This window comes from Netta rufina (genome assembly GCF_964035555.1).
Source record: "Netta rufina genome assembly, chromosome: 3".
NCBI lineage: Eukaryota > Metazoa > Chordata > Aves > Anseriformes > Anatidae > Netta > Netta rufina.
In genome coordinates, this window is record NC_140125.1 from 33,816,560 (window position 1) to 33,843,926 (window position 27,367).

The following is a 27,367-nucleotide window of genomic DNA, read 5'->3' on the forward strand; positions in this document are numbered from 1 at the left end:
GTGACTCTCGGTGTGTCCAAACAAATGTTTGATGGATCAGATCCTTTTATTTACAAATCAAGGAAGAAAACTGCTTGAACTGGGAGAGTGCTGTGATTCCCAGGGAAGCTTGACCAGGAACCCGTTAAGGAACTGGAATGTACTGGCTGATGGGCAGTCCCCATCTTGAAGGTTTCTGTAGGTTTTTTTGAGATGAATTTGTCATAGTAATGGCTTCAGAGCCTTGTTTGCTAACATGCATAGTGTTTCATGGCTCAAGTCTTCTAAATTACTCCAGAGTCCCTAAAAGTGATCAAAAAATACAGACTTCTGAATCCAAGTGCTTCATACAGGGCAGAATCCGGTCAGTGCATATACATAACAGTTCCAGCAGGGGAAGAAGAGGCTGCGTTATCACCAGAAGCCCCTTAGCCACCGGTCCTCCTACAGAAGAACTGAGAAGGAAATAGATCCCAGCCCAGGAGAGTCATCTGTGGCAGCAAGCTGGGGAGTGCTGCTTGTCCTCAGCTGCATTACTCTGAAGTACGGAGCCTTGGCAATCCCTCTGGGGATATCCTGTCCTGTTCCTTTTTGTTTCGTTTCCATGTGGTAGAAGAGGCAAAACTAGAAGAAAAGATTCTCCTTTGCAGTGCAGACCCGGTACAGCTCGGAAATCACAGAGGGAGCGTGCGCTTTGTGTAATCTCTTGGAAGAACCTATTGGGATACTCTGCCGTCCCCTTCTAGGCTTGGAGGAGTTGCAGGCAGCAGCACTTCCAGCAGTTCCAAGCTCACCGCAGTACCACTCACGTTGCCTAGGGATCTGCTGCAGCCCATCTTGATGTGGCTGACAATGCTCATCTGGGAAAAACATTTCTCAAAGAGGTCATTCCATTGATGTATGTGATCCTAAGGTTATTCATGGAGAGTCATAGAAAAAGTAGGATAGGAGATCTGTTGGATTTGAGTTGTGTTTAATACCAACAATGACTGTAGACCACCACGTGCTCTGTTCGTTTGCTAGCTTAATCAGGGGACATCACACTTGACACTCACCTTGCAAGACTATCAAGATGCTGTCAGCTGGTACTTCCAGCTCTGTGGGAGCACGTCTGGATTGTCTTCTGCAAAAGCTAACATAAAATAAAAATAGAGATCTCTTTGTGTGTCTGTAAAGGAGTTTTTACATTAGGATGTTTATTGCAGGGATCCAGAAGTAACAACAAACAGTGATGCAGGCATATGCGATGTTGCCAGACAAGAGAGCAAAACTTGCCGGATTATTCATATCTGGCTGATGGATTCGTGGCTGTCATCACAACAATAGCACTGTATGAGTAAAGGTTTCAGATTGCTTAAAGTCAGAAAATCAAAAATTTCCTAGACCTGTGCAAATGGACTCTGAAAAAGGTCTTCTGCAGGCAGGAAGATGCGTCTTGAAATACTTCTAGCTGACCTGAAGAGGAGATACTGTGCTCTGTGCCTGGGATTTGACCTTTGCCTTCCTGCTGTGTTCCATCTCAGGTAGTTGAGGTATTTCTGGTTGGTGTGAGAAGTCCCGAGGTTTTCAACCTCAGTACCAGTTGTGGTCCATCTTTGGTCAGGACAGCTTTTAATATGCTTATGTGACAAACCCTACAGCCCAGCTCCCAGTCATGTCGCACACCAGATTATGCAAAACAGAGAAGAAACCTGGCAGAAGTACGTTGTGGCAGAGAGAACTGATCAGTTCAAGTCCAGAACGTTATGAAAGCAAGCAGATAAACCTCTGTTGGACCTCAAGTAAGGGCAGCATGAAGAAGGTTTTTGCTTTGGATTGCTCATCTTAGAAAGCTTATCTTTTGGTCTTTTGAATGCTGAGGTGCTCAATGGTCTGGATCTGATAGACCCTCCTGTGCTATCCCTGGTCCTGCCTAGCAGCTGACTGGCTCAGAAGGACACCTTTCTGAGCCCTTGCTAATACAGCTTGTAACAATATTTTTGTGGTTCCTGCTGCATTGGTGTCCGTAACTGAAGTGATGTGAAACATCAAGGATTTTGTAACACAGAGTATAAGAAAAATGTGTCCTAGACTGTAGATTCAGTCTTTGTTTCTGTTGATCTTTTAACAATGATTGTGTCTGGTTTTGGTGTGTGGCGTTGACCTGTTAGTGCAGGTTTTCTTGCCAAGTTACTTTCAAATCAGGAAACAAAGCTGTCTACCCTCACTGTTATGGGGATTCTTTAATTCTCTCTGAACAGTATGACGTCCTTCAGAAATGGTTCTTCAGGGTGTCTTGGAAATGGAAATAAGGTTTACAACTCCAGGACAACCTTTGAGTGTATGATGCTGTGCCCGGGCGTGTCAGGAGATAGCTCGTTGCATGTCGTCTGTTCCCCTGGGATCCGTAGCTGCTCACCAGTTCTGTATTTTTAAATAAAAGATTTACACATGGATCAGCTCACTTTCCTGATGGGGCTTAAGTGATGCCCAGGATTGCTTTCTGCCGGTAGAAAGCTGTGCTGTAAGTAGTTAATGCTCCCTTAATTGCAGCAACCGCGTGCCGGCACCAGACGAGCACCTTGCACCAAGTGGACGCTTGCAGAAAGAGCAGTCACTGCCCTCTGCTCTTCCTTTTGTGCTGTGCTTGTGGATACCAACACCTGCAGCTTCTTTTGGGTTCTGTGGAGTCAGGTGTTGGGTTTGGTATTGGCCTGATGCCTTTGCTGTGGGAAGGCTGTGAGGATTTGGTAAGGCCCCGGTGCACACCACTAGGCAAAAAGCAGACGGGAAGTCTGGTATAAGCAAAACATTGTTTGAAGATTTGCATGTATGTCAGGGGAGAGAGCGCTGCGCTGATAAGGATGGTGCACGAGAAGGGGGAAAAAGGCCAGCCTTTGTTTTACTGCCCAGCTTAAAAGCGTAAAAATATGGAAATAACAACTTACCTGTCACATAATTACAAACATCATGATGCTTAAAAGTGTCTCGGGGTATCTGCTAAGGCTGTTCAGTGAGTGTTTTACGGATATTTTTTGTGTTACTTGGAGGAGGAGGGAATTTGCATGTCAGTTAAGTGGTCTTGAAGGTTAGTATCATTCATGGAAACGTGTGTCCCGCCCCCAGTGCAGGTTAGTGAAGGCTTGCACAGCGTGCTGCCGGCCAGGCAGTGCTTCAGCCTGCTCTGCAGTTGGTGGAGGGAGAGCTCTTCAGTCCGCTGCACTTCCCTGACCTGAGTGAAGCAACCAAAATCCTGGCTGAGCATCTGGCAGCTGTAGAAGAAGAGTTTGATAAACTGTTCACTGGGTGACAGGCTACAGAAACTGGCAGGAAAAACTACTTCAAGAAAGTAAGGGTGTTGTGGAGAAATGTTGTGGCAGATTCAACTGACCTCTCTTCTACTGGATCCTACATCCAGGCTGAGTTGTAAATGATGGCACATGGCACTGCTAGATAGACTTTCTTTTAATAGTGGATTTTTTTCTGTTTTCTATAGCTTTTGTAAGCCAGAATTAACAAACAGTTGTAGGTTTCTTCTCCAGGTAATAACGCAGAAGGCTGTACTCTGAACTTTTGGAGGAACTTGCCTCCCATTGAAGCAGCATGGCAAGCCCAGGCTTCCAAGGCTTAAGTTAACCTTTGGGAATGCCCCCTTATAGTGACACTGAAGTTCAACTTGCTTGGTCACCATGTTCAGATATCCTTATGCTGCGTGTAGTTGTCTTAAATGTACAAGTTCCTTCATTTTTGCCAGTTCTTACGCAGCATTTGAAAATTCATCCTAAAGAATACTTCCACTTGTAAATATAGCTTAAACACTAATGGATCTAGCCTGCTCTACTTCAGCTTTCTTATATGGAAGCAATTATCAGGGGAAGAAAAACTCCTGTGAGAATGCATTTAATTAATTTGAAGTCCTCATAAGAATTCAGCGGAGCCGGAGCCTGGTGTTCTGGGCTCTGAACTGACTCATAATGACAGAATGAGATCTTGCACTTGTGCTAGAAATATGAAATACCAGCTAAATGCTCAGCAGCGATCATGTAAGCAATTAGTGGAGAAGTCAAAAAAAACAGTCAGAGAATATAAGCGCATCTCCGTGCTGTCACGTGTGCAATTTTGCTTATTTCCACTCAAAAGGAGTCTAACAGAACTACAAATGTAAGGCAGGCAGTGGGTTACCTGTGCAAGACAACCCAATAGACCATGAATATTCAACCCAAAAAATGTGATGGAGAGTTGGAAGTGGGAAGGTAGGAGTGTGAGAGAGGTTTGCAAAGTTCTGGGTTTGTGGAAAACGTAAGTTTGGATTGAACTGTCTCTTCCAGCATGGTCTGGAGGGCATCAAAAGAAATGATCAGGTGCCCAATTTAAACCAATTGCTAGAAACGGTACCACATGCAGCTCTTGGCTACAGACGATTGTGGATGCTAGATGTTTAGGTGGAATCACAGCAGCATTAGACAAAGAACATGTTGTACACGTACCTTTTCTTAAATGATTTACTGAACATTTCATTTAGAGCACTGTCTTGGATAAAATGTGCATCCTTCCTCTGACTCAGTTTGGTTACTCCTGTGTACAGTTATCTTTCTGCACGTGGCTTCAAAATCGTTGAGCAGAGCTATTGATGTTTGCCCCTCAACTCCTATCCCCTTGTGTGGTGAGTTTAGACCCGTAAGACCTTGCACTTGTCCTTGTTGAAGTTCACAAGATCCCCGTCAAGCCATTTCTTTGGCTCTTCGAGGTCCGTTTAAATGGCAGCTCTGCCCTTTAATGCCTCAGCTGCCTCGCTTCCCTCTCTCCTCCCATTTGGGGTCATCACAGTTGAGCTGAAGGTGCCTTCTGATCCATCGTCCAGGTCACCGATGGAGATAGCAAGCCCTGTCAACCTTTGAATGCCACCGTAGCTGTCTGCCAGCTTAGTGTTGAATCATTAACTCCCAGCTTCAGGCCTGGGAGTTCAGGCAGTCCTCCAGCTTGGTGTTTCGGAAGCTCTTTACAATTTGGGACTTGGACAAAGAAAGGGGGAAAAAACAACTAGACCTGTTCCTGCCAAACAGACCTGGAGTTTTAAAAGTGCCATAACTGGAGCTGTTTTCTCCCGTTAGAGACTGCAGGGTACGTAATGGGTGAACTCAGCTCCTCTGGCCATTTTAGTGACAGAAAGAGGAACTGGTGGTAAACATTTCAGCTGGCAACGGTTTTGTTGTGAAATGCTGTGATGGGAACCGCTCTAGAAGAATGGGGACTTCCCGGTGCTGACCTGTAGAGCGTTCTTTGCCTGTCTCTGGGTCCGTGTGGATGCCCTGTAACCTGCCTGAAATTTCCCAAATAGATCTTCCCTGAAAATCATAGTTCTTATTTGGAGAAAAACTGTGAAAAAGACACCATCTTTTTTTTTTGATTTGGAAGCTTTTAAGAGTTAATGTTAACTTCTGTTATGAATTCCTTGATCGGACACGTCTGGTTAATATTCCTTTGACAGCCTCCCATGTTTTGGGCCAGGTCACACACCTTCCTACACCCCTTTAACAAGAAGTATTAAACCCTGCTCTCATACAGTGAAACCGATACTGAAACGATCCTGTCCTGCTTGAAGCTAAAGGAAAAGATAAACTGTAAGTCACGTGCCTTGTTCTTGATTAACGAAATCCAATTTTGGCACATGCTGGAGTTGCAAATAAAGTGCAGGCACTTGGCAATGCTGAGCTGGGTGTTTCTGCCTCCTTTAGCATTCCTGCTGCTAGAGATCAATTTTAGTGTTTTTTTCCTGTTTCAGCTCTAAATGTGGTTTTGGTTTCTTCCTTCATTTTGGACTGCTATTCCCAGCGATGTGGCAGATAGAGGTGTAAGTACGTAGTGGGATTTAAAAGTGAAAGCGTTGCTCATGTAGGAAACAAGGAGGTTTAAGCATGTCCAGTTCATTCATCTAAAATGGCAACTTCAACTTGTTTGCATCCAAGAGATTCCTTTCCACCCTTATCCTTCAATTTAGGGAGTTTTTCTCTGGGGAAAGAAGGGGTGCACAGAGTGTCTCCAAGGTGGCAGCAGAGTGCTTTGCTGAGGTGACGTTTGGTGCAAATCAGGGGCTGGAGCTGGACCTCGAAGGTACGGAGCGCTGCTGAAGTTTGCACTGAAGATGCAGGAGGAATGAGAGAGGATTGACAGCTGCTAAATTCAGTGCTGATGAGCAGTCAGGGCTTTTTTTTTTTTTTTTTTTTAAACCAGACCATTTCCGTGGTTTGCTTACTTGCTGTCCTTTTACTGTCTGTTAACCTGGCTTGTGGAAGAAGAATTTCACACAGCCTATTCCCGTGAGTGGTAATATCTCCTAAACTTAAAGCTTTACACCTACACTTGACAATACAAAGGGGAAGATAAAGTTTTGTTTTTAATTCTTATAGTAAATTTTAAGGACTTTGGCAGTTGTACCATTCTCTTCCCTTGAGTTTTTGGATTCTCTTCCTTTAAACAGCTTGAGATGTTGAAATCTAATGATGCAAAGTTAAAAGGACAGGCAAAGCTTTTGAACTCCAAACCTTTATGTGCTTTGATTCCCATGGCTGCAGTATTTTGAAGTGGGCGCTGGGATCTTGTTTGGGTGTTTTAGTTTAGATTGCAAGAGGAAAAAACGGTATCAGTGCACATGAAGTGTGTTTTGCTGAGCTGATGGGAGTTGTATTTCTCCAAAAATATTACTTGGAGTTCTCAATCAAAAGGCCTTGCTGCGTCCATAGGTAGAAGTGATGGATGTCCCTGTAGGTGGTTGGCCTTGGATCTTGGCATTATGGAAGCCTTGCTATGACACATGCATTTACTGCTCTCACTTTATCGCTGTAGATAAGTCCTACTTGGCTGTAACTTAGATATTATTTGTGTTTTGTTTATTTTATTTTTTATTTTGCATGCTGTGCGTTGGGAGTGTCCTGTCAAGAGATTTACTAACTGCTATGTGTTTTAGTGCCGTTCCTGACTAGCAGTATTCAGGGTGGTTTGACTTTTTTTTTTTTTTTAATATTGGAAAAGACCACAGGCGTTCCTCTCAACAGTGACCTGCATCTCTTCGTGTTGGTGGCCACGCATGTTCATGTAACAGCCACTTTCTTTTCAGCTGTAGCCTCACTGGGGCTAAAACTCTCTATAACCAGAGAAACTGCGAGAAGCTTTTTAGTTCTACTCCTTAAAAAGCCAGGCCAAATGGGTGCTTGCTTTGGTTCATCGCGATGCCTGCAGACAAGGGGGCACAATCAAAGCTGCTTAGATCTTTATGTATTCTACAGGCAAGCTGGTTTTCTCTAATAGATGTTTTCATAGGTCAAATTTCTGAGCACAGGAAATTGCTGGTCTCTGTTCTGTACTGTGTGACACACGGAAGGTGGGGGGGAATGTTCCCTTTCCCAAATTCTTCATTTTTTGCAATCTGTTGTTTGTTTGCTTTGCTTTCAGCTCCCCAGGTCACTGGCTGTAATGCTGCTGTAGGTGACATACCATAACTTAATGCGCTGTTGGACTCTCACTTCCAGCGTGCTAGCAGCCAGGTTTCCTTAAAGGAACTGACAAAAAGCTTAACAATTTCTTTGTGATTTGCAGTGGTGTTAATCCTAGACAGATAAGCCAGAGATGTTGAGAGGAACTGCGATCTGCTTGTGCTAAGGCTGGAAAGCAGAGTTGGACAACAGTTCAGAGGCTACTCATGTTGTAAGCCAGATGACTGCAGAAGGTGTTTCCCTGGGTTTTGGAGCAATGCTCAACACCGATGGCATAATTTCCTTGAAGTTTCTTAGGCTCAGATTAAGGTAGCTTGTTTGGGATTTATGTGCTTCAAATAAAATGCAGCTGGCAACCGTAAGTAATGTTCTAGAGCTAGTTTAGCCAAAATCTTTCTGGCATGTAAATAACCAAAGTATTTGGAAGCCCCGTGAGAATCACAGCTGTTGGGACTTGGGCTGTAGTTAGAAGGTTTTGCTTTGTTTCGTAACAGTAAAAACAGTGTCTTGATTAGGCTTGTTGTCTACCTCATAATTAATCTTCATTGTCTTGTAAAATTGGGACTGCTTGCGCAGAGGGTACTTGTTAGCCAGGTGGTGGTTTACACAGGAGATTTCTTTAACTTCGCTGCAAAAATGGTTTAAGAATAAAACAAATCTAGCCTTAAAAGCCATATGGGACCAGGGCTCCTACAGGCTGCTTAACTCATACTCATAGGGCATGAACATACTCCTGTGGTTGACAGGAAATCAGAAGTGGCTGTGCTGTTGGCACTGCCCGAAAAGGTGAGCTGCTTTTCTCATCTTCCCTAAAAAGAATAGGAGAGAAGTGATGGGTTAAAGAAAGTGTCCTGTTGTGATCTGTCAAGTTCAAACTTATATTTGAATTTTTGTAGAAACCATTATTTTTCTATAGAAGGACTTGTTTCCTTGCCTGCAGCTGTGTTGTCTGTAGAAATTCTTGTGGGAGGAATGCCAGCCTGTTGCCAAAAGGACCCTTTTTTAAAGGTGAGGTAGGACCAACAGCTTCTCCACTATCGAGTGATTCTGGGGCTCTTCAAGTGTTTCTGACTTCTGTAGCAATGCTTCCAACTGAGTATACTTCACGCAGACAAAGACCTATATTTTGTGTCCTATATTTTGAGTATGCGTGAGTCATTGGTTCAGAAAATTTGGTGACGAGGGCTGCTGACATTTAGTCTTGTACTGTTTTTGAGAGAGGATGCTACAAATGCAGCGTGGTCAGATTTATGTTTCCTCCATTCAAGAAGGTTTAATTTCTGTTTATCCGTATCAGAGTGTGGAGATGAAAGAATTTGGGATTGTAGTTGTCTTTATCTGGATGTTATCTACCAAAATTATGTCTTTTTAATTAGTTGTAATAAAAACAGCATCTAGTGTCTGAAGAAAGAGGAGAACAGGGACAGGACTTGAAAGAGAACAGGGACAGGACTTGATTAACACAAAATTTAAGGAAACTCCTGTTCCTGTGCAACAAGAAGAGCTCTATGTTGCCTATCCAGAGGTTTCAGCTTTGCCCTTCGCATGATGTATCTCTGTGCTTTTAACACGTAGCAGCAGCTTACATTTTCAGTGAATTCACACACTTTGCTTTCTACACAGGTAGTGTATTACATCGCGTTAGTTTTACAATCCAGCCAGCCTCAGACACATGACAGCATCGAGTGTTTAAACATTTGGGCTCGTGCCCGTTGCCACAGCCTCTGTTTACATCTGCTGACAGCCACCCCTGGCAAACATCTCTGACCTCTCCCTGGCATCGTGTGTGCAGAGCAGAGAAGAAATAAACTACCTTAACGTCTAGAAGAACACATCTGTCGTGTGTCTCTGACAATGTACAGGTGGAGGCAGGGTGAAGCTTTGATGAAAGGTGTCATAGCTAATATGCTAGTTTTGATTACCCTGGGAGGCAGAGATTTACCTGAGTGTTACATTACTTTCCAGAACAGATATTATAGGTCTCTTATAAAAGCTGTTTTCTAATAAGATTTTTTTTTTGTCTTTTGCTTTACAGCTAAACCAGGTGGACGGGTGAAATGTCAGTATATTTCTGCTGTGGATAAAGTGATCTTTGTGGACGATTACGCAGTAGGATGTAGGAAAGATCTCAATGGCATCTTATTGTTAGACACAGCTCTGCAAACACCTGTTTCAAAACAAGATGACGTGGTTCAGCTTGAATTGCCGGTTACAGAGGTAAGATACAGGAGGAAAAAAGTATGTAAATAACTGTCAATAATACTGAAACCAGATGTTTGTCCTGGAGTTTCTGGTGTGCTATTAACAGCGTGTAATGGTTAAGTTTTTTAGTTATTGGCCATCACAGAGCAATAGCTTCTTGTGGTTATTCCTATCTCAAACAAATGATGCCTTGCCTCATCAGGAGCACGTTATTTCAAACAAAGGAACTTCAGTGATCAGAAATAAGGACTCATTTCCAGAGTATTGTCAATGCTTATGTATAGCATATGCTCTTCTAAAAGTTGGTCTGGGCTGCTAGCATTCTTGGTCTTTTTTGATTGTTTTTTGTACAGGCTTTCATGGAAAAAATGTCAATTATAAAAGCAGTTAATATGATGTTGCCGCATGTGAAGAGTTAATGTTGGAATTTAATTTCTCTAATTAGGTCAGTTGGCCTGATTTGGGGGGGAAAAAAAAAAAAAGGAAAGAAAAGAAAGAAAAAAACAACACACTTTTTTTTTTCCCCTGCAAAATGTTTCTTTCCTTCATCTTTGGACCCCTACAGTTGCAGTAACATTGTTTGTGATTCTACCTGATTTGAGACAATATAACCCACCATGTAGTATCACTGTAAGGGAATCAAATGGATACATATTCCCTTAGGTGTATTGCTCAGGTTTGTTGCTTGGTTTACCTTGGCTAATGAAGTGTTTATTAGATGAGGTCGTATGTACATCAATATTATGTTGCCTAATACAAGATAGCTGACAAGGTCTTTGGTGATGAGAAAAGTAGCTTTCACCTGTGGAATAGAGAAGGGATGCAGGTCTGTGCAACAATTCAAATTCTAAGCGAGATGAATTCTTTCTTTGGGAAGAGCATAGAGCATCTGCCAATGCTAATATTTAGACTAGTACATACAGTCCTAAAATACAGTCAAAAAAAAAAAAAAAAAAAAAAGAAAAAAAAAGAAAAAGAGAACCAAGAAAAAAAAACTGGACTACTGGATCCAGATTCTGAATCTTTAAAGCACTTTGTGAAAAGCACAATTTCCAATTTGGGATGGGATAAATTTGTACTGAATGATGCACTACCAACAAAACCGTAGCCTGAGCCATGATTTCAGACATTTTCGTGCTCTTGGAGAATTGAATGATAGGTGCTTAGTAGGAGTAACAGCAATAACCTGTTACTTCACAGAGGTTTCTGCAGAGACCTTTTCAGGTTCCTTACATTTGCTGCCACTGGCATCAATTTTAGACCCTTTGTGGTTACCTATGAAATCTTGGTGTGTGTGGCTGAATAGGAAGAGGGTGATAGGTCAGCATTTCCTTTTTTTTTTTTTTTTTTTTTTTTCTGTTTTGCTGTCGTTGGTTTTTAGCCTCACTTTTTAATACCAACTGTGTCAGTTTTAGCTAAAGAATCTTTTGGTTTTAAAGAAAAAATTGCAAGCCCTTATTTCAGGGTTAAGATAGTAGCATTTCTCTGTAAAGGTCCTTTCTGTAGAAAGAAATTGGAAAATATTAAAGTTTGGCAGGGACTGGCTGGGAGAGGTGAAGACCAAATTGGTAAGATGGGAGGAATTTTGTTAGCCATCTTTTAATTGTAAACAGAAGTTACATGGACTTCAGAAAGTTTTAGCAGATATTAAACATCATCCAAATGCATCAATCCAATTCCTTCATCACAGGAAGATTAAGAACCTTTATCCAAGCAAGAGTATTTTTTGTTAGTCTGTAGAACTTCTCTGCAAATCTTTGCTCTTTAAGATAGGTCTGCTGGTGATGCAGTGCGTTGTGTGTGCATTTCTAATCAGCGACATTGACAAGCTGTGATATTGCCTTTATGCTGTTTTTACTTCTCCCTAGAACACTGTAAAATTATAAACATTTACAGTTCATCTGTTGATCTTCTGTCTTCTGTGAGAGATTTGTGAAGTATGAGTTTGTTGAAATCTGAGGAACAGACACAGGCTTAGCTAGGCGGCTGAGTGGCCTTATTCTGCTCTTTCCCCCTGAGCTCCCCAAGCTTGTAAGCAAGCAGCCATTCTGTTTGGAGCAGTTCCTGAGTGTTTTTCAGATGTAGCCTACTTAACAACAGGTACAGAATGCTCTGTGCTTGGCCCAAAAGGTCTACCTTTAAATCTTACCCGTGGACGTGAAACTAACGCTTAGTGGGGCAAACCAGAAACACATAGGACATGGAAGAAAAAGAAGTTGTGTAAATGGATGTTTACAGTGTTCTTTTCTAGTTGCGTTAGTTCTGAGTTGTAAAAATTCTCTAGATTTCAAAACCAGCCCATTTCCTTCTGCCTAGTTTTCCAACTTAATTTATTATACTAGCATTGTAAGTAATTTATCTATAATTTTGCTAGTGTTGTTTTGCTCTGTATCATCTGTTACTTTCCTTTATATATAAAGATACTCAGAAAAATGTCAAAACTTGTGGACTCATTTTTTGTCCCTGAAGGTGAATGAATCATTTTGAATGAAAACCACTGGGTAATACGTGATTTTATTTTGCTTGGCGTTAATATGTGATGTGTTAATTGTTTATGTGACTGAGTTGTTTAACATTTGGTAATACAGTACCTGAGGGAACTTGCAATAATTACTGAAATTACTGCAGATATTTATCCATTGGTTGGGCTACAAACTAAAATCTGGAACTGCTTGCTCAACTTTGGGTCTTCTGTGGGATTATGCTGATATAACATAAAACAAACTAGGTGTGCCAAAGTGCATTTCCCAGAATAACGAAACAGTTGTAGTTCTCGTCTGGAGCTATTTAACGTGGGTGCTAACTGCTCTTGCACATCTGCATTTTAGGCTCAGCAGCTGTTATCTGCTTGCATAGAAAAAGTAGATGTTTCTAGCACAGAGGGATATGACTTATTCATCACACAACTGAAGGATGGTTTAAAAAATACCTCACATGAAACAGCAGCAAATCATAAAGTTGCGAAGGTGAGAATTTGTTTTCCTACTGTCTAGCATGGATTCCCAACTCAAATTTGCTTGCATATCATTAACGAAGCATTCAGACTGCTTGACTTGGTGTGACGAATTTCTTTTGAAGAGGATGAAACATATTATGTGTTCCTTAGTTCTTCTGAGGGAAATTCTACTTATTCAAAAAGAAACTAGCAGGGTGTAAGCTTAACATTTTAAACACACAAAATTTCCTTGCATCATTATGTCCATGCTGCTTTTGTGTGTCTGTTCTTGTATTACTTAAATTAACTGAAATCATGAAAGAATGCAATACATGCATTTCTTTTTGCTTTTGACACCTTTATGAACTATTTGTTGTGTACATGTTAAAATCTTAAAACGTATTTACCTGTGCACTTTTTTCCCCCCTTAATTCAGTGGGCAACGGTTACGTTCCACCTTCCTCATCATGTTTTGAAGTCTGTCGCCAGTGCCATTGTAAATGAACTCAAGAAGATAAATCAAAATATTGCTGCCTTACCTGTAGCATCCTCTGTGATGGATAGGTTATCTTACCTCTTACCCAGCGCACGACCAGAACTTGGTGTGGGACCTGGTCGATCTGTGGACAGGTACGTAAAGACAAAATAAATGATGAATTTGACCCCTTAGTTGGATCAGGATAAGCTCTGAAATGACCTTATTCCCTGAAAGGGGGAAAAAAAATGAATTAGTCCTGCTCTGTATGTTCTTGCTCTTATACATACAGCTAACCAAGTGTTTAATGCAAAATGCACTGTACCTATTACTAAACTTAGAGAAACCTTTGAGTACCAGAAGACTTATGTTTGGATTCTGACCTCTGTGCCTATCAGATGAATTCATTTTGTTCTTACTCCCAACATACATGTTCAGAAAGGTAACATATGCAGCCCTACGTTTAGGTCCCCAGGTGGTACTATAGCATGTTAATATGTTGTGTTCATCCACATTTTATTCTTCATAATGTTTGGTTATGGTTGTGTCTGGACAGTATAGTGCACGTGACTAGTTACTTGAGTTACTGGCTGTACTCAAGCTGGTACTATAAACCTTCGGAGGCTGCAATGTTAACATATTCAGAAACTGCATGGCTTTAAGAGCTGGTAGATGCTTCTTCTGAACACAAAGTGCACACATTTGTCTACCAAAGTTAGAGCATACACACTATGCTACATCATGAAATCAATTCCTTTTCCTTCATGCAGGAAGGAGTTATGCCCTTGCTTTGTGTTTTAGAGGATAAAGTTTAGGAAGTTGTTACCTTTGGGTGTAAATGCAACTTCTGAACTCTCTAGTCACCTGCTATGTGTTTGGGATCAGAGAAAATTTACCTCATAGACTGTTGCTTCATCTCTTTCTGATCCAAGTGATAATGTGTAAGTAAGTGAGTAACCTATTATTTTAACCTTCGTAAGCTGAGACTAGTTAGAATGCTGATAAATCTTCAAAGTCTGTAAATGAATGCCTTCTTGAAAGTTTCTATATAAATACTGTTTTGCAAGTATATCATTATATGTTACGGTTCAAATAATTAAGAAAAAAATATATGATTGCATCTCTTACCTCCCCTCCCCAAACTTCCAGGTCTACCTGTACCTCGCCATATTGTATTGTTGGTTAGAGCTCTCTGAGGTCAGTTTCTGAAGACGGTGTAATGTCAACTTACGACACCCCTTTAGTGGTTGTTAAAAGAATATTTTATTTCCTTGGTGGGAAATGTTTCATATAACCATTCTCTTGCAAAGCAGCAAGAAGCTCTTGACACTGAGGGGAAGAAGCAAGAAGTGAGGCACTTTTCCATTGAACAATGTTAGTTCTTACAGCCATACGTACCTTTCTGTGCTGGATGGCATCTTATGGGATGATACTGGAGAACTTGAGTCAAGAAAAAATAAAAGATGATAGCTGTTTCTCACGTGCTATTTCAAATGAGAGATATGCACTGAAATTAAACAGGGAAGGCAGGGAAAAAATTGTGCTTATTTTCCTTGTAGGTGTTGCATTTACAGAGGATTTCAGATTTTGCGATTTAATAGTTCGTAATTCTCAAATATTACAATATGCACTAAGTGACAAACATTGGGAAGTTTGTACTGCATGTATTCAGTCAAGCTTAAAATATCCCACTGGGGTATTTTAAAATATGTATTTTCTTACCTGTTCAATTGATAAACCCAGATTTCTGCAGTAGTCATCATTTAAAAAAACAAACCACTTTATTCCACTTTTATTTATTCCACTTTTAAGGCCTCCAGGTTGTTGTGTACTGCTTTTGGTCCTTTGCTGAGGCACTTTAGGCACCTAAGTGAGAGAACTTTGTAACTTTCCTGTAACTGTTAATGATTATTTTAAATGAAAGTTATTGATAACTACCTGTGTTATTTCTAACAGTTGCTAAAGCATTGAAAATATCTCATAATAAGTTTACTTCGTTGTTTTTTATTTAGTTATTTAGTTTTGGATAATGCAGGTTTTTTTGCCTTTCTAGGTCTTTGATGTATAGTGAAGCTAACAGAAGGGAGACGTTCACTTCATGGCCTCATGTGGGTTATAGGTGGGCACAGCCAGATCCTATGGCTCAAGCTGGGTTCTATCACCAGGTAAAAGGTTTTGTTATTCATAGTATTTGTTTCCTAAGTGACGGTTTGGGGAGGAAAAGAGTAATTTATTTTTTTTTCCTTAATGGATTTCCAAAATAATTCAGAAGGCATAATGAAAAAATGTCATTTGGCTCTTTTTTTCTTACTGTTCCATATTTTCATGCCTTGAGGTTGCTTCTTTCTTGTACAGATCACGGAAAACATTGTTCTAACTTAAGCATATAAAATGCTCATAAGTATCAGATAAATCTGAGTTATATAAAGATGAACTGGGTAGTTACACAGCATCTCTTTTTCTCCGCATGAGATTGTTGAGTAAATATTCTTACTTTTTACAGTATGAGTGAAGAAGAGAAAGCAGAAGGCCTGACACCAGATTTTTTTAACTACATTTTCCCAGTGGCACTTAAAGAAAACTATATTGTGACAAACAGCAATCGTAGATCACATTACTAAATTATTGAGCTTACTGAATACTACAGCCTCAACATTTTACTCCACTACTCTTTTTTCTATTCCCATTTTTCATTTTCTGAGGTTATTTTCACTGTAAAATACTTATGTATGGTATGGATGTACATAGTACATGTTGTTTGACATCCATATTGTCTGCCTTATGTCATCGCAACATTTGATAGGTTCAAATGGTAATGTTTTTCTTAAGTGCTCTTGAAAAGAGCATGTTCAGGAATTAAAATACAGGAAAAAAATGTTAGAATTATATCTGCATGTTCCCAAGTGTATCTCAGTGACTTGAAAAGTAGTCATGAAAATGCTAAATTTAAGAGAACGGAAAATTCTATTCTTTTCCTCTGTCACTTCTGCTTGTAACAACCATCTTTGCTGAGGAGTTGATATCGAATGCTTTATATTTCAGCAGATTGAAGGCATAATAGGAAATGTGTTTTTCAAATTGTATTTTTACAAGCATGCAAATGTACAGTTAAAATTTTGAAGCTCAGCAGAATTTTTGAACCTTATGAGTTTTCTCCAAAGAAAAAAATGTCTTAGTAGTGAAGCTGTTCACTTATGTTCTCATCTATTTCTGTGTGGCTTTTAATCAGTGGCTTGGGTGTTGTTTCTTGATCTCTTCTATAGAAATGTTGTGTATCAAATTTTTTAATGTGAAATATTTCCACTTTATGTAATTTTTGTCTTTTTATAAATTTGATGTTGTGTTTTGCTATGCCACTAGAAGGAGTGGACTTGGTTACCCACTTAGTGTTTTGTGTTATATAGCTGTATGAATTTCAAGTGTTCCTTCTTATTTTTATAGCCTGCTTCATCAGGAGATGACAGAGCCATGTGCTTTACCTGTAGTGTGTGTTTGGTATGCTGGGAGCCTACAGATGAACCTTGGTAAGTTCAATAATACTTGAAGTAAGTAGACAGGTTTATGCTGAAGATGTTAGAAATCTTGGAGGACAAAGGTCTCCATATCTCAGTAGAATTTCTGATGAATTTAGGAAGTTGCACTGATGAGAATGACATAGTACAATAAAATATTTTTTGATTATTCCCATGGAATCATTCTGGAAATCCAAACTTCTGTATGATACTAAAACCCAGAAATTGCAGTTGTTTTTCTTAATTCTGATGTGGTATTTCATTTCAAAGTCTTGACAAAAATGGCAACCGACATTTCTTTGCCTGGTTCTAAATCCAGTCTTCTGTACAATTGTGAAAAGAACGCAAGTATTTAAACTGCAGTGACCATGCAGTACATATTTGCCTTCTACATAAAGTTGCAAGCTCTGTTAAAAGTTGCCTGAATCAGCTAGAATCGTGTGTACTGACAGAAGTGAAGGACCTTATATTGATTTAAAAAGGGTCCTTAATGTAATTTTTGTCATGGCTATTCGGTAATTTATAATCATTATTTCAACACATCAGATTCCTGACTTGCTGGAAACTTTCCTTTTTAACATGTTTCACAGTCGCCATCCTATTAATTTCCTTGTTAATTTCCAGACATTTTATAGTGGTGTAATTGCTCTTTGTCCTATCTCTGCTTCCTTATATATCAAGGTTAGAAATTTGTTGTGGTTTTTATGCTTCTAGGTCAATGTGTCATTTAGGGCTGTTTTCAATTTCATTTTTTGTGTGGGTATAGAAATAAAAATGGGACATTACAGCTTCATATTAAGTCTACTTATAATATCTCATGGTATTGGAATTCTAATGTGTTTTTTTTTTTGTTATTCATGGTAATGTGATGAGCTACTCTCTGTAGAAGTTGTTTTTTTTTTATTGTATGATTTTTAGGACTAATTATGGGACAGATTCTTCCATTTGAATGTGATTACCCATTAATTGATCAGAGGCTTTCATACAGTTTGCTCTTAAGAAATAGCAGGGGAAAACGTTTTAGTGAATTTCTTATATATTTGAGTACAATACAGTTCAAATGGTTCAGTTACAGGGCTTCAAGGGCTGAGTTTGTATATGATGTATATGCTTTTCAGAGTAAGAAATCAATTTTGATATGTTTTGTTTTTAATATGAAAAGGTCTGAACATGAGAGACATTCCCCAAACTGCCCGTTTGTCAAGGGAGAGCACACTCAGAATGTACCTCTTTCAGTCACACTGGCAACAAGTCCAGCACAGTTTCCCTGCACAGATGGCACTGACAGAATAGCCTGCTTTGGTTCTGGAAGTTGCCCTCATTTTCTAGCTGCTGCAACAAAGCGAGGAAAGATCTGCATATGGGATGTTTCCAAACTTATGAAGGTATACAATATAACTAATTTTTATTAACTAATTACTTCTGATTAAGAATGTCTTGATACATGTCAAAGATCCCTTCTGCTTTTTGTTGTTTCTCAGGTCCACTTAAAATTTGAGATCAATGCATATGATCCAGCTATTGTGCAGCAACTTATGTTATCAGGAGAACAGAGCTCAGGGGTTGACTCAAGGAGACCAACACTAGCATGGCTAGAAGATTCATCTAGCTGCTCAGATATACCAAAATTAGAAGGAGACAGGTATGCCACTAAAAAAAAAAAAAAAAATAGCAATGAGAAATTCTGCTTTGTAAATGGTAAATGCTGTTCCGTTAAGTCATGTTTCATGAAATGTAACATCAGTATGTGTGGGGTTTTTTTGAGATTTTAATTCTTTTGTGTCTGTACACAATTCAACAATTGAAAAAAAAAATCCATCTTTAAAGCTAGTTCCATTTTAGTTCCACTGTTTCAGGTATTTAATTTCCACTAATAGAGACACCAAATCTTACTGTTGCTCTATGCTGATGCTCCAGAGACAGAAAAGAGCAAAGAATACAAGTTCAGGAATAGCTTTTCATTTTAATTTTGGATTATGTATTTCAGGTTTTGAAAGTGAAGGGTACTTGCAGGCTTTTAGAATGTTTTTGTTTGTTGTTTGTTTGTTTGTTTGTTTTCTCTGATTGCTTCTCCTTAGTTTCTGCTTATGTTATTCTGAAAATAAATTATGTGGATGTGGTAGGAATTGCTTTCATTTGTACTTTTAACACATATATACAGACAATGAGACAGTCCTGTCACAAGCTTTTAAACAAGTTAGAGTATATGCTGACACTTAGTTCCATGTGAGAATAAGCAATATTCTTTCATTTATGCTTCTTACAGTATGATACTGGAAATACATATTAATAAAACTCAAAGAAAAGAGTGAATCATTACAGGAAATCTCAGGACGAAAGTTGTGGGTTATTTTTTTTTGAATGTTTCTTCTTAAAAAGCAGTATCAGAAAGTAACAGTGCTGCTGCACACACAGGAGTATACTTTTTTTTTTTTTTTTTTAAGTCTGGTTTGATTCCTACAGTACTGAAGAGCAAATATGAAGCTTGCTGTTTTGAAGAGCATATGTAGAAACATGGGCAGCATTAGGGGATGCTGCCTATAGGCCTAACAGCCAATCATTACTAACAGCTGCTGAAACTTAGGCTCTGACTTTAGCTTTAGGGCTGTAAACTCCTTGAGAGTTAAAGAATTAAGCCGTTTTTAATCGGTGGTTAATGGATAATACAATGGTGCTACTCAAGACTAGGCATCTTCCACTCTACTTAATCTTTATGAAGTTTGCTATCACTTTCCCACCCAAGGGGAAGCTGGGTGATGAAGAATTGAATCATTGCTGTCTTTAAGTGAAGGTTGATCAGGTTTGAATTTAAAAAGACTCTCTTTCTTGGGCCTGAGGAGAAAGCATCCGGTTTGTTGAAATGTGGGAATCTGACTGGTACTGAGAGTTGTTATACCCGAAGGTGCAAAGGCACTGCTGTACTTTCTGTATGAAAAGGTCTCGGAATAGCAAATCATTTTCTTCTATTAGGAAAGCCAGATGGGTTAAAGCTTCATATATTCTTAGAACTACTGAATGGCCTATTTCTCTTCAAGAGGGATCTTGACCAGAAACTGCTTTTGTGAAAACATGACTCATCTGGTAGTATTTTTTTTTTATTATTTTTTTTTTAACAACGTCGTGTTTGTATGCTGTTTCTTTAAGGAAGGGGCTCTGAGGAAGTCAAAATTAATTCAGGTATTTTGAACCATGGAATGAATGCTCATAAATGGTTGTTGGTAGCTGCTGTGCTGTGGGAGAAAGTCAGTACATGTGAGTGGAACGGGACTACCCTGAACCATGACAGCTTCTGGGCTAGGCACAAAATTGCTTGGTAGAATTGGAAACCAGTCTGGCAGCTCCACCTTTCAGATACTATTTTGAGGAACTTTTGAAGAAGGTGTCATCGTTTTTTCTAAGTATTGAATGTTTGTTTGCTTTTGTGGTTTGTCTGAAAGATTTCTGAGAACTGGCTTTCGTTTTCATTCAATTTATGTCTGAATTATGGGGAATACAATAGTAGAATGAAGCAAATTGCAGACCGGTCTGCTGCCTCAATTACTGAGGAAAAAAATCATGATGTTTGTGTCTGACATCCAGCAATGGATATACAATACTGACTAAAAGAAACGCAGGATAATAACCAACATTTGATTCTCTTTACCCTTTTTTTTCCTAATTTATTGAAAAATAGGAATGCAGCGACAGTGTACATGGTGTCATTCATAAATTTTTTTTCAGTGATGACCTACTGGAGGATTCGGACAGTGAAGAGCATTCCAGATCAGAATCTGTGACAGGTAGGTTATATTTGCTCTGTATAGTACTTTAGAAATCAGAAAGAAAATTGTTTTTCTCAGGCTCTTAAGAAATCCCTGTCAAAAGCAAAGGATATATATTCATAGTATTTGGGGGGGAGGAAGAAAAAAATGACCTGAAACAGTGCCAATAGTTAAGTCATTATTTGTGTGGTGGAAGAGAGTAGATACAGGAGAGAGAAAAAAAAAATCACTTTGGTTAATAAATGTCTTATTTGACAACAAGCATTGCTTATCTTGCTGTCAATAAAACACACAAACCAAGTTAAAGGAACTTACTTAGAACAGGAACAAATCAGAGCTGCACAAAACCCTTTAAATTCAGAGGACTGCTAAAGAAAGTTCCTCTGTCTTGATTGTTTTTCTGTATGTATGGATTCTGATAGAAATTTATTTTTTTTCTCATCCTGAAGAAAGCTTTCAAATGGAAGCAGTACAAAGCTATATATGGTGTTTGCATTATTTTCTTAGAGGTTTAATCAGAAATTTTGATGGGTGGGACGATTGCATGCTTGCTTTTCATAGTTCGTTTACGCTGCTTAATCAAAAGCAGCAGGGAAGGAAGTAAAGAACATGTGCATGTGCATACACACAAGGGAAAAGACATTTTTTTTCAATGCAAGTATTTATGAAGATGATGCTTTATCATTTATGCTTCAGTCTCAGCTGGATTTTTCCTCTGTAATCAATTAAATTTTTGCATTACTTAATTGAACTCTTCTGATTCACTGTTATTCTTGCAGTGCTGTTTAATTTCATCATGCCTATCTGAACACTGTTGTGTTTTATAGCAGCTGAGCGAGCTCTTCATATTGTCTGTTACGTGGTGGTAACTCAAACTTCAGAGTAAAATTAAGTGTTTTACAGCTGAGAGTGGAGAATGAATCTGCTGAGCTGGAGATTGTACATGGTGCTGGGCTGGCTAGGAAGAGGGGTGGTACAGGGTGGAACATGAAATGAATCGACTGGATTGGTTGGGTTTTAGTGTGGTGGTCTAACCTGTGTAAAATAATTGTTGAAAAGATCTTACTGTTTACCAGGAGAGCTATTGTCCTGTTTTCTTTACTTTCACTCTTGTTGATAAAATTGGGAGAACCATTAGCCTATGTGGAAAGAATGTTTCTAGACCTTTTCTCTTGTTTCATGACTAACAAGTCTTGATCTTACAGAATGTTACAACATACTGAAACTGTAGAGCAGAAACTTTTCCTTAATTATGAGAATAAGTCCATAATACATGTAATGCGATTCCTTTTTATTTTGAAACATATACTACATTAATCATTTCTGTTTAAAGGGCATACATCACAAAAAGAAACTATGGAAGTCAGCCTTGATATAACAGCTCTCAGCATTCTTCAGCAACCTGAGAAACTGCAGTGGGAAATTGTTGCAAATGTTCTGGAAGACACGGTTAAGGATCTAGAAGAACTCGGTGCAAATCCCTGCTTGGCCAACTGTAAGAGCGAAAAGATGAAGGAAAAACATCTGGAACAACACAACATTCCCTTTCCTTGTTTATTAGCTGGAGGTCTCTTAACATACAAATCACCCGCTACCTCTCCTGTTAGCAGTAACTCTCAGCGGTCACTGGATGGCTTAAGCAGGACTCGAGGTGAGAGTGTCTCGGAACAGGGATCAACTGACAATGAATCCTGCACTAACTCAGAACTGAATTCCCCTCTGGTAAGGAGGACTTTACCTGTGTTGCTGCTATACAGCATTAAGGAGTCTGATGAAAAAGCAGGAAAACTTTTTTCACAGATGAACAATATTATGAGTAAAAGTATGCATGATGATGGTTTCACAGTTCCACAGATCATTGAAATGGAGCTGGACAGTCAGGAACAGTTGCTGTTACAGGATCCCCCTGTGACTTACATTCAGCAGTTTGCAGATGCTGCGGCCAACCTAACTTCTCCGGACTCGGACAAGTGGAGCTCTATGGTTCCCAAGCCTGGGACTTTGGTTCAGTGCCTGCGTCTGCCAAAGTTTGCAGAGGAGGAGAACCTGTGTGTAGATTCAATCACTCCTTGTGCAGATGGAGTTCATTTGTTAGTAGGACTGCGGACTTGTCCTGTCGAATCTCTGAGTGCAATAAATCAAGTAGAGGCCTTGAATAATTTAAATAAATTAAACTCGGCACTATGTAATAGAAGGAAGGGTGAAATAGAATCAAGTCTTGCTGTAGTGAATGGCACAAGTATCGATGTAATCCAACATGAGTCACCAGCAGATGTACCAACAACTCCTTTAATAATTCAGCCTGAACAGAGAAGTGTTAGCGGTGGATACCTAGTGCTTTATAAAATGAATTATGCCACTAGAATAGTTACTCTAGAGGAGGAACCAGTAAAAATCCAGCATATCAAAGACCCCCAAGACACAATTACCTCAATGATTTTGCTCCCACCAGATATATTGGATAATCGAGAGGATGACTGTGAGGAGCCTGTAGAGGAAATGCAATTAACTTCTAAAAATGGCAATGGGAGAGAGAGAAGATCTGAGATTTCCACTCTTGGGCACCTGGTAATAACTACTCAGGGAGGATATGTAAAAATACTAGATCTTTCGAACTTCGAAATTCTGGCCAAAGTGGAGCCACCTAAAAAAGAGGGCACTGAGGAACCAGATATGTTTGTCTCTGTGATATACTGTTCGGGCACAGACAGATTATGTGCATGCACCAAAGGTAAGACTCTTTTTAATATGTTTTTTTAATGCTTTATATTGCCGTGTTTGGATTGTATTATAGAATGTTAGATGGCAGGCTATAAATTTCAAGATAGTAATAGGCAAATGCCATTGAATTTACCTACAGTTTACTTTTGTTCTAGAGAACATGAGCTCCATTCCTCCTCTTAAATGTGGATTTTCATGTCTAAAATGGGGATTACTGTTGGGTATGTCCTGGTTGCGTATTGGTTAATGTTGTTGTTGTAGCATCACAGATCTGCTTAAATCCAAAACAAAAGGATTTTTTTAATGTAATTATTTCTGTGCTGGAGATAGGTGTTTCAGAAAAATGTTTTCTGTAAGTGTTGGAGATATTCTAGAGAACAGAGAAGGTGATGCTTTTGTACCTCAATCCAGTGACAAGTTAGTAAGATTGTCTTCTTTCAGACAGGGCTGCTGGTTCTGTTTAGGCCTTTTTGCAATTGGAATTATTCTGTCTTGGCTCTGAGAGCCAGGACCATGTATGTGGGATTGTTAAATCATTTTTAAGAAACACAGTACATTTTGGGGGTAAAGGGCGGGTGGGCGAGGAGTCTAACTGAAGTCCAGCTGATTGCTGCTTCACAGGAGAAGAGATGAACCTGTCCCTACAACCCAGAATTTCTCTGTATGCCAATGTCCCATCTAGCTCTCCTGCACTCGAATGCAGCTACCGTGGAAATGCTTAGTCTCTTTAAGTGCTAAGCTGACGGGATGGTTCACACATTATAGAGGAACTCCTACCGATACCATGTTGAACTTTACCTCCACTAGAATTTCAGTTGTCACGTTTACACCTTTCTTGGTCGCATCATGTTAATTAGGTAGTCTTCAGATGAGTGGCTGTTAAATCAGTCCTACTTGTTTTTTCAGATAGTCTAGTTTATTGTAAAAATTTTGTCTGCTAAGGACTCTGTATTTATCCTATACCTGCTGTGAGTTTTGGCACTGGAAACTTTATATTTACTTCTTTAATACAGTTGAATGCATTGAGTATTAGCAACTAGTATTGATATGTACAGATTGCCAATGGAAACATTTGGATTTATTACATTGTCCTCTTTTAGTAGAAACAGCTAATAAACTGGTTGAGCTTTATTTAATAATGCACATTTTTTCCTAGTTAAAACGGAACTCTAACCCAAAGATTAATTGCTTTTGAAAACTATATGTATTATGTAGATATTTCATATATAAAATTATATTTATAAAAATATAATACATGTCATGTTTTTACCTCTACTGGTCAAACATCAAATCCCGTATAAAAACAACCTTGCTAAGCATTTTCCCACAGGATGGTACTGCTATTCAGTTAATTCTCACATGAAATCTATTCTGTCTGTCTTGTGTTTAAGGCTAATGACAGAAGTTAAAGGGCTTGCTGTTCCTGTGCATGCTTTTTTCCCATCCAGTGTTAGCGTGTACGGTAATGATGTTCTTGTTGAGTTTGGTATTACCTAAACCTGTTTTGGGACCTTGGATGCAAGACGCAGGTCTGTTGATCTGGGAGCATTTATTCTGTGTGTGTAGGAGTATTTGTCTCTTCTGCCTTTATAATTACCACTTCTGTTACTGACTGGAGTTTGTCTTATTCATAATAGGCAAGCACATCATTCTACTTTTTCAGTAAAAACCTCTTTCTTTTTTTTTTTTTTTTTTTTTTTTCCTGAGAGTGCTATAGTGTCCATTTAGTAATTTATAAATACCTTCGCCTGCAAGTTCTTTTGTTCTTGCTGCCTTTAAGATGACTGGGATTTTCTTTTTGTTCTGTGGTCCTGCAAAAAAAAAACACAGGCATTTGTTCCTCTGCCATCAATTTTCCCCTTTTGAATGTAGTATTTCAATAACTCTTCAATTTTTTATTCATTGATTATTCTTGCCTTTGATTTACACCCACTGTGCCTCTATTTAGAACTTGTTTTGTGTTGTTTTTTTTTGTTCTGCAACCATTTTAAAATGAATTTCAAAAATATTTTGGTTGTTTAAATATCTTTAGAAGTTTTCAATTTATATATATATATACACACACGTATATATGTATTTTGCATTTTGGTCACTTCTGCTTGTATAGTTTTTTCTCTTTTGAGAAATTAAGTACAAAGTCATCACAAATGTTTAGGGACCAATATTCATTAGAAGTCTGGATTTCAGGATCTGATACAAGATACATCTGAAACCTTTGAGTCCTTCATGCTGAAATTTGGAGCTTTTTAAAGAATGATCTGAAATATAAATAACAGTACTCTAGAAAACTCAGAAATACTAAAAGAAAGAGCAAACCAAAAAGCTCAACTATCTATTTAACTTCTTCCATTCTATATCTAGGTGTATATTTGAGTGACAATGTAAGGAATAGATTTCCCGTAATTTGCGTTCAGTCCATTAATCCTGCTACTGTAAGTGGGTAAAATTGCTTGCTTATCTGCCAGATGGCCAAAAAGATTTTTCATTATTTTATCTGAAGTGCAGTTTTCTTAGGCTTCTTCCAAAATCCCTTCGCAGTCTTTGCTCTTCTGTCTTAACTACCATGTAGGGGATGTGGCTGCAGTCAGACCGTGTAAGGAAGACTGGTGTCGAAAGGAGAATGTTAATCCTAGCAGGTAGCTTGCAGTGCAGTGACGCAGGTGAACGTGTTAAGTAAATGCTTTTGAACAAACATGCACTGGAAGTGCTTGGAGGTCATGGGAAAAGCATTCAAGAATATGGGCTGAGCGGTATGTTCTTTACTATTTACTTGCTCAGGTGGTGGGAGAAGGTACTTGAACATCTCCAAGTTTTGGATGTAGAAAAGCCAACTCTCTCCTGTTCCAGCAGAAGATGCTTGTTGACATGCCAGCATCCTTGGTAGATCATAATTCTCTCTGTAGCTGCCCTTAAGATATAACTGGAAAAAAATATATTTGTGTGAATGGGTGTTTCAGGCTTTGAATGTTTTTATGTAAAGATGTTTTCGACTTGCATTTGACGTCAATCATCTTTGTGGGTTGGGAATAATTATTCTTATCCCACTTAAAAATGTTGCACCTTGGTGTCAGCCTCAGGTGCTTCTCCGTGAAGGAGTGTCTGCAGTTGACCTCTGGGGTGAGGTGGTGAAGTATATTCTTGGTTCCAGTTCTGTCAAGCAAAGAATAGGTTTTAATCTCTCTGTGTTTTGCTTTCTTCTCTTACCCTTGGCCAAGGTAAACTATGGTTAATATCCCTCTTAGCAGTGCTTTGTCATCACTTGAGGCTGTTAAACATTTTTGCATCGTGTCATTAATATGAAACTTGGCTTAAATTCAGTAGCATCCAAAATATTCTTTATTATTAAACTATGCAGCAGGCTCATAGCAGTGGAGTGGCCTTCCAGTGGTACTTGACCTCTATGATCTGGTGTTTAAGAGGACCAGATATAATTTGTTTTGGATGGGTAAATTTCAAGGGCAACAGTTATCACCGCACTCATAAATCTGTTTTCATCTAATCATTTTTCTTCTAACTATTGCAGGCCTACCAAAGATTGCTTAAGTAAACAGTCCACAGCATGCATTCAACTATATTCTTTTCTTGTTTTGGGTTGTTTCCTTAGTCTTTCATTGCTACCAATGTTAGGAACTTCAACGTTTGAAGCTTTCTCAAGAAATATTATCAAGTAGGAAAGTGGGGTGGCATTTCAAATAAATCAAATGCTCTCAGAAGTAGAAACTTTCAGGGTGGTGCTATGATAAATAAAGCAAGTACTTTTCACCCAGACTGTATGATTAAGTAAGTGCTAAAATCTGTATAGTGGCTTTTGAGTGCTTGAACACTCAAGTCAGTGAAGTATTCTTGGATTGTGCTCACCTGAAGTTTGCAATCTAATTCTTTCACAAATCTACTTTTTGAAATATCCATAGCAAGTGAAGGTTTTGCAGCAAATCATTTCCATATTGATCCCCTTGAAAATGTTAGTATTTGGTTTTGCATTTCATCTAGCAAAAGTCTCAACAGAAGGTTGATTTGTTTTAAAAAATGATTCTTCAGTAGTTCCCTAAATTAATGTAGTTAATGTTTTCAGTTTAATTATTGAAGTAGTTTGGGGAAAAGCAGTGGGAAGAAGAAAGTTTTCTACTTGTTATCATCATAAGAAGGAGGAACTTCACTGCTTTTTTATTCTAGCAATCCTCTTTTCTACCCATGTTGCTTCCCAGCTCCATTTGCAGTTGCATAACCAGCTTCTTGCACGTCATGTTTTCTGGAGTACATTGGATCAGTTCTGGTGGATATTGTCTTTTTCTAAATTACTCAAAAAAAAAAAA

At 39.0% G+C, this 27,367-nt stretch overlaps 1 protein-coding gene across 6 annotated transcripts in view; it reads left to right on the forward strand.

The window, feature by feature from the left end:
* Positions 1-27,367, forward strand: part of BIRC6 (baculoviral IAP repeat containing 6) — a 176,039-nt gene that overhangs the window by 3,464 nt on the left and 145,208 nt on the right. For 5 of the 6 annotated variants that reach the window (XM_084283516.1, XM_084283518.1, XM_084283517.1 and 2 more), the window contains exons 2-10: positions 9,484-9,665; positions 12,479-12,616; positions 13,022-13,215; positions 15,114-15,225; positions 16,502-16,584; positions 17,735-17,957; positions 18,054-18,214; positions 20,293-20,351; positions 21,667-23,064. In XM_084283516.1, the coding sequence (XP_084139642.1) occupies positions 9,484-9,665; positions 12,479-12,616; positions 13,022-13,215; positions 15,114-15,225; positions 16,502-16,584; positions 17,735-17,957; positions 18,054-18,214; positions 20,293-20,351; positions 21,667-23,064 (2,550 nt within the window). Of the gene's footprint in view, positions 1-9,483; positions 9,666-12,478; positions 12,617-13,021; positions 13,216-13,905; positions 14,002-15,113; positions 15,226-16,501; positions 16,585-17,734; positions 17,958-18,053; positions 18,215-20,292; positions 20,352-21,666; positions 23,065-27,367 lie in introns of those variants that run through there. The other variant, XM_084283519.1, reaches the window with a different exon arrangement.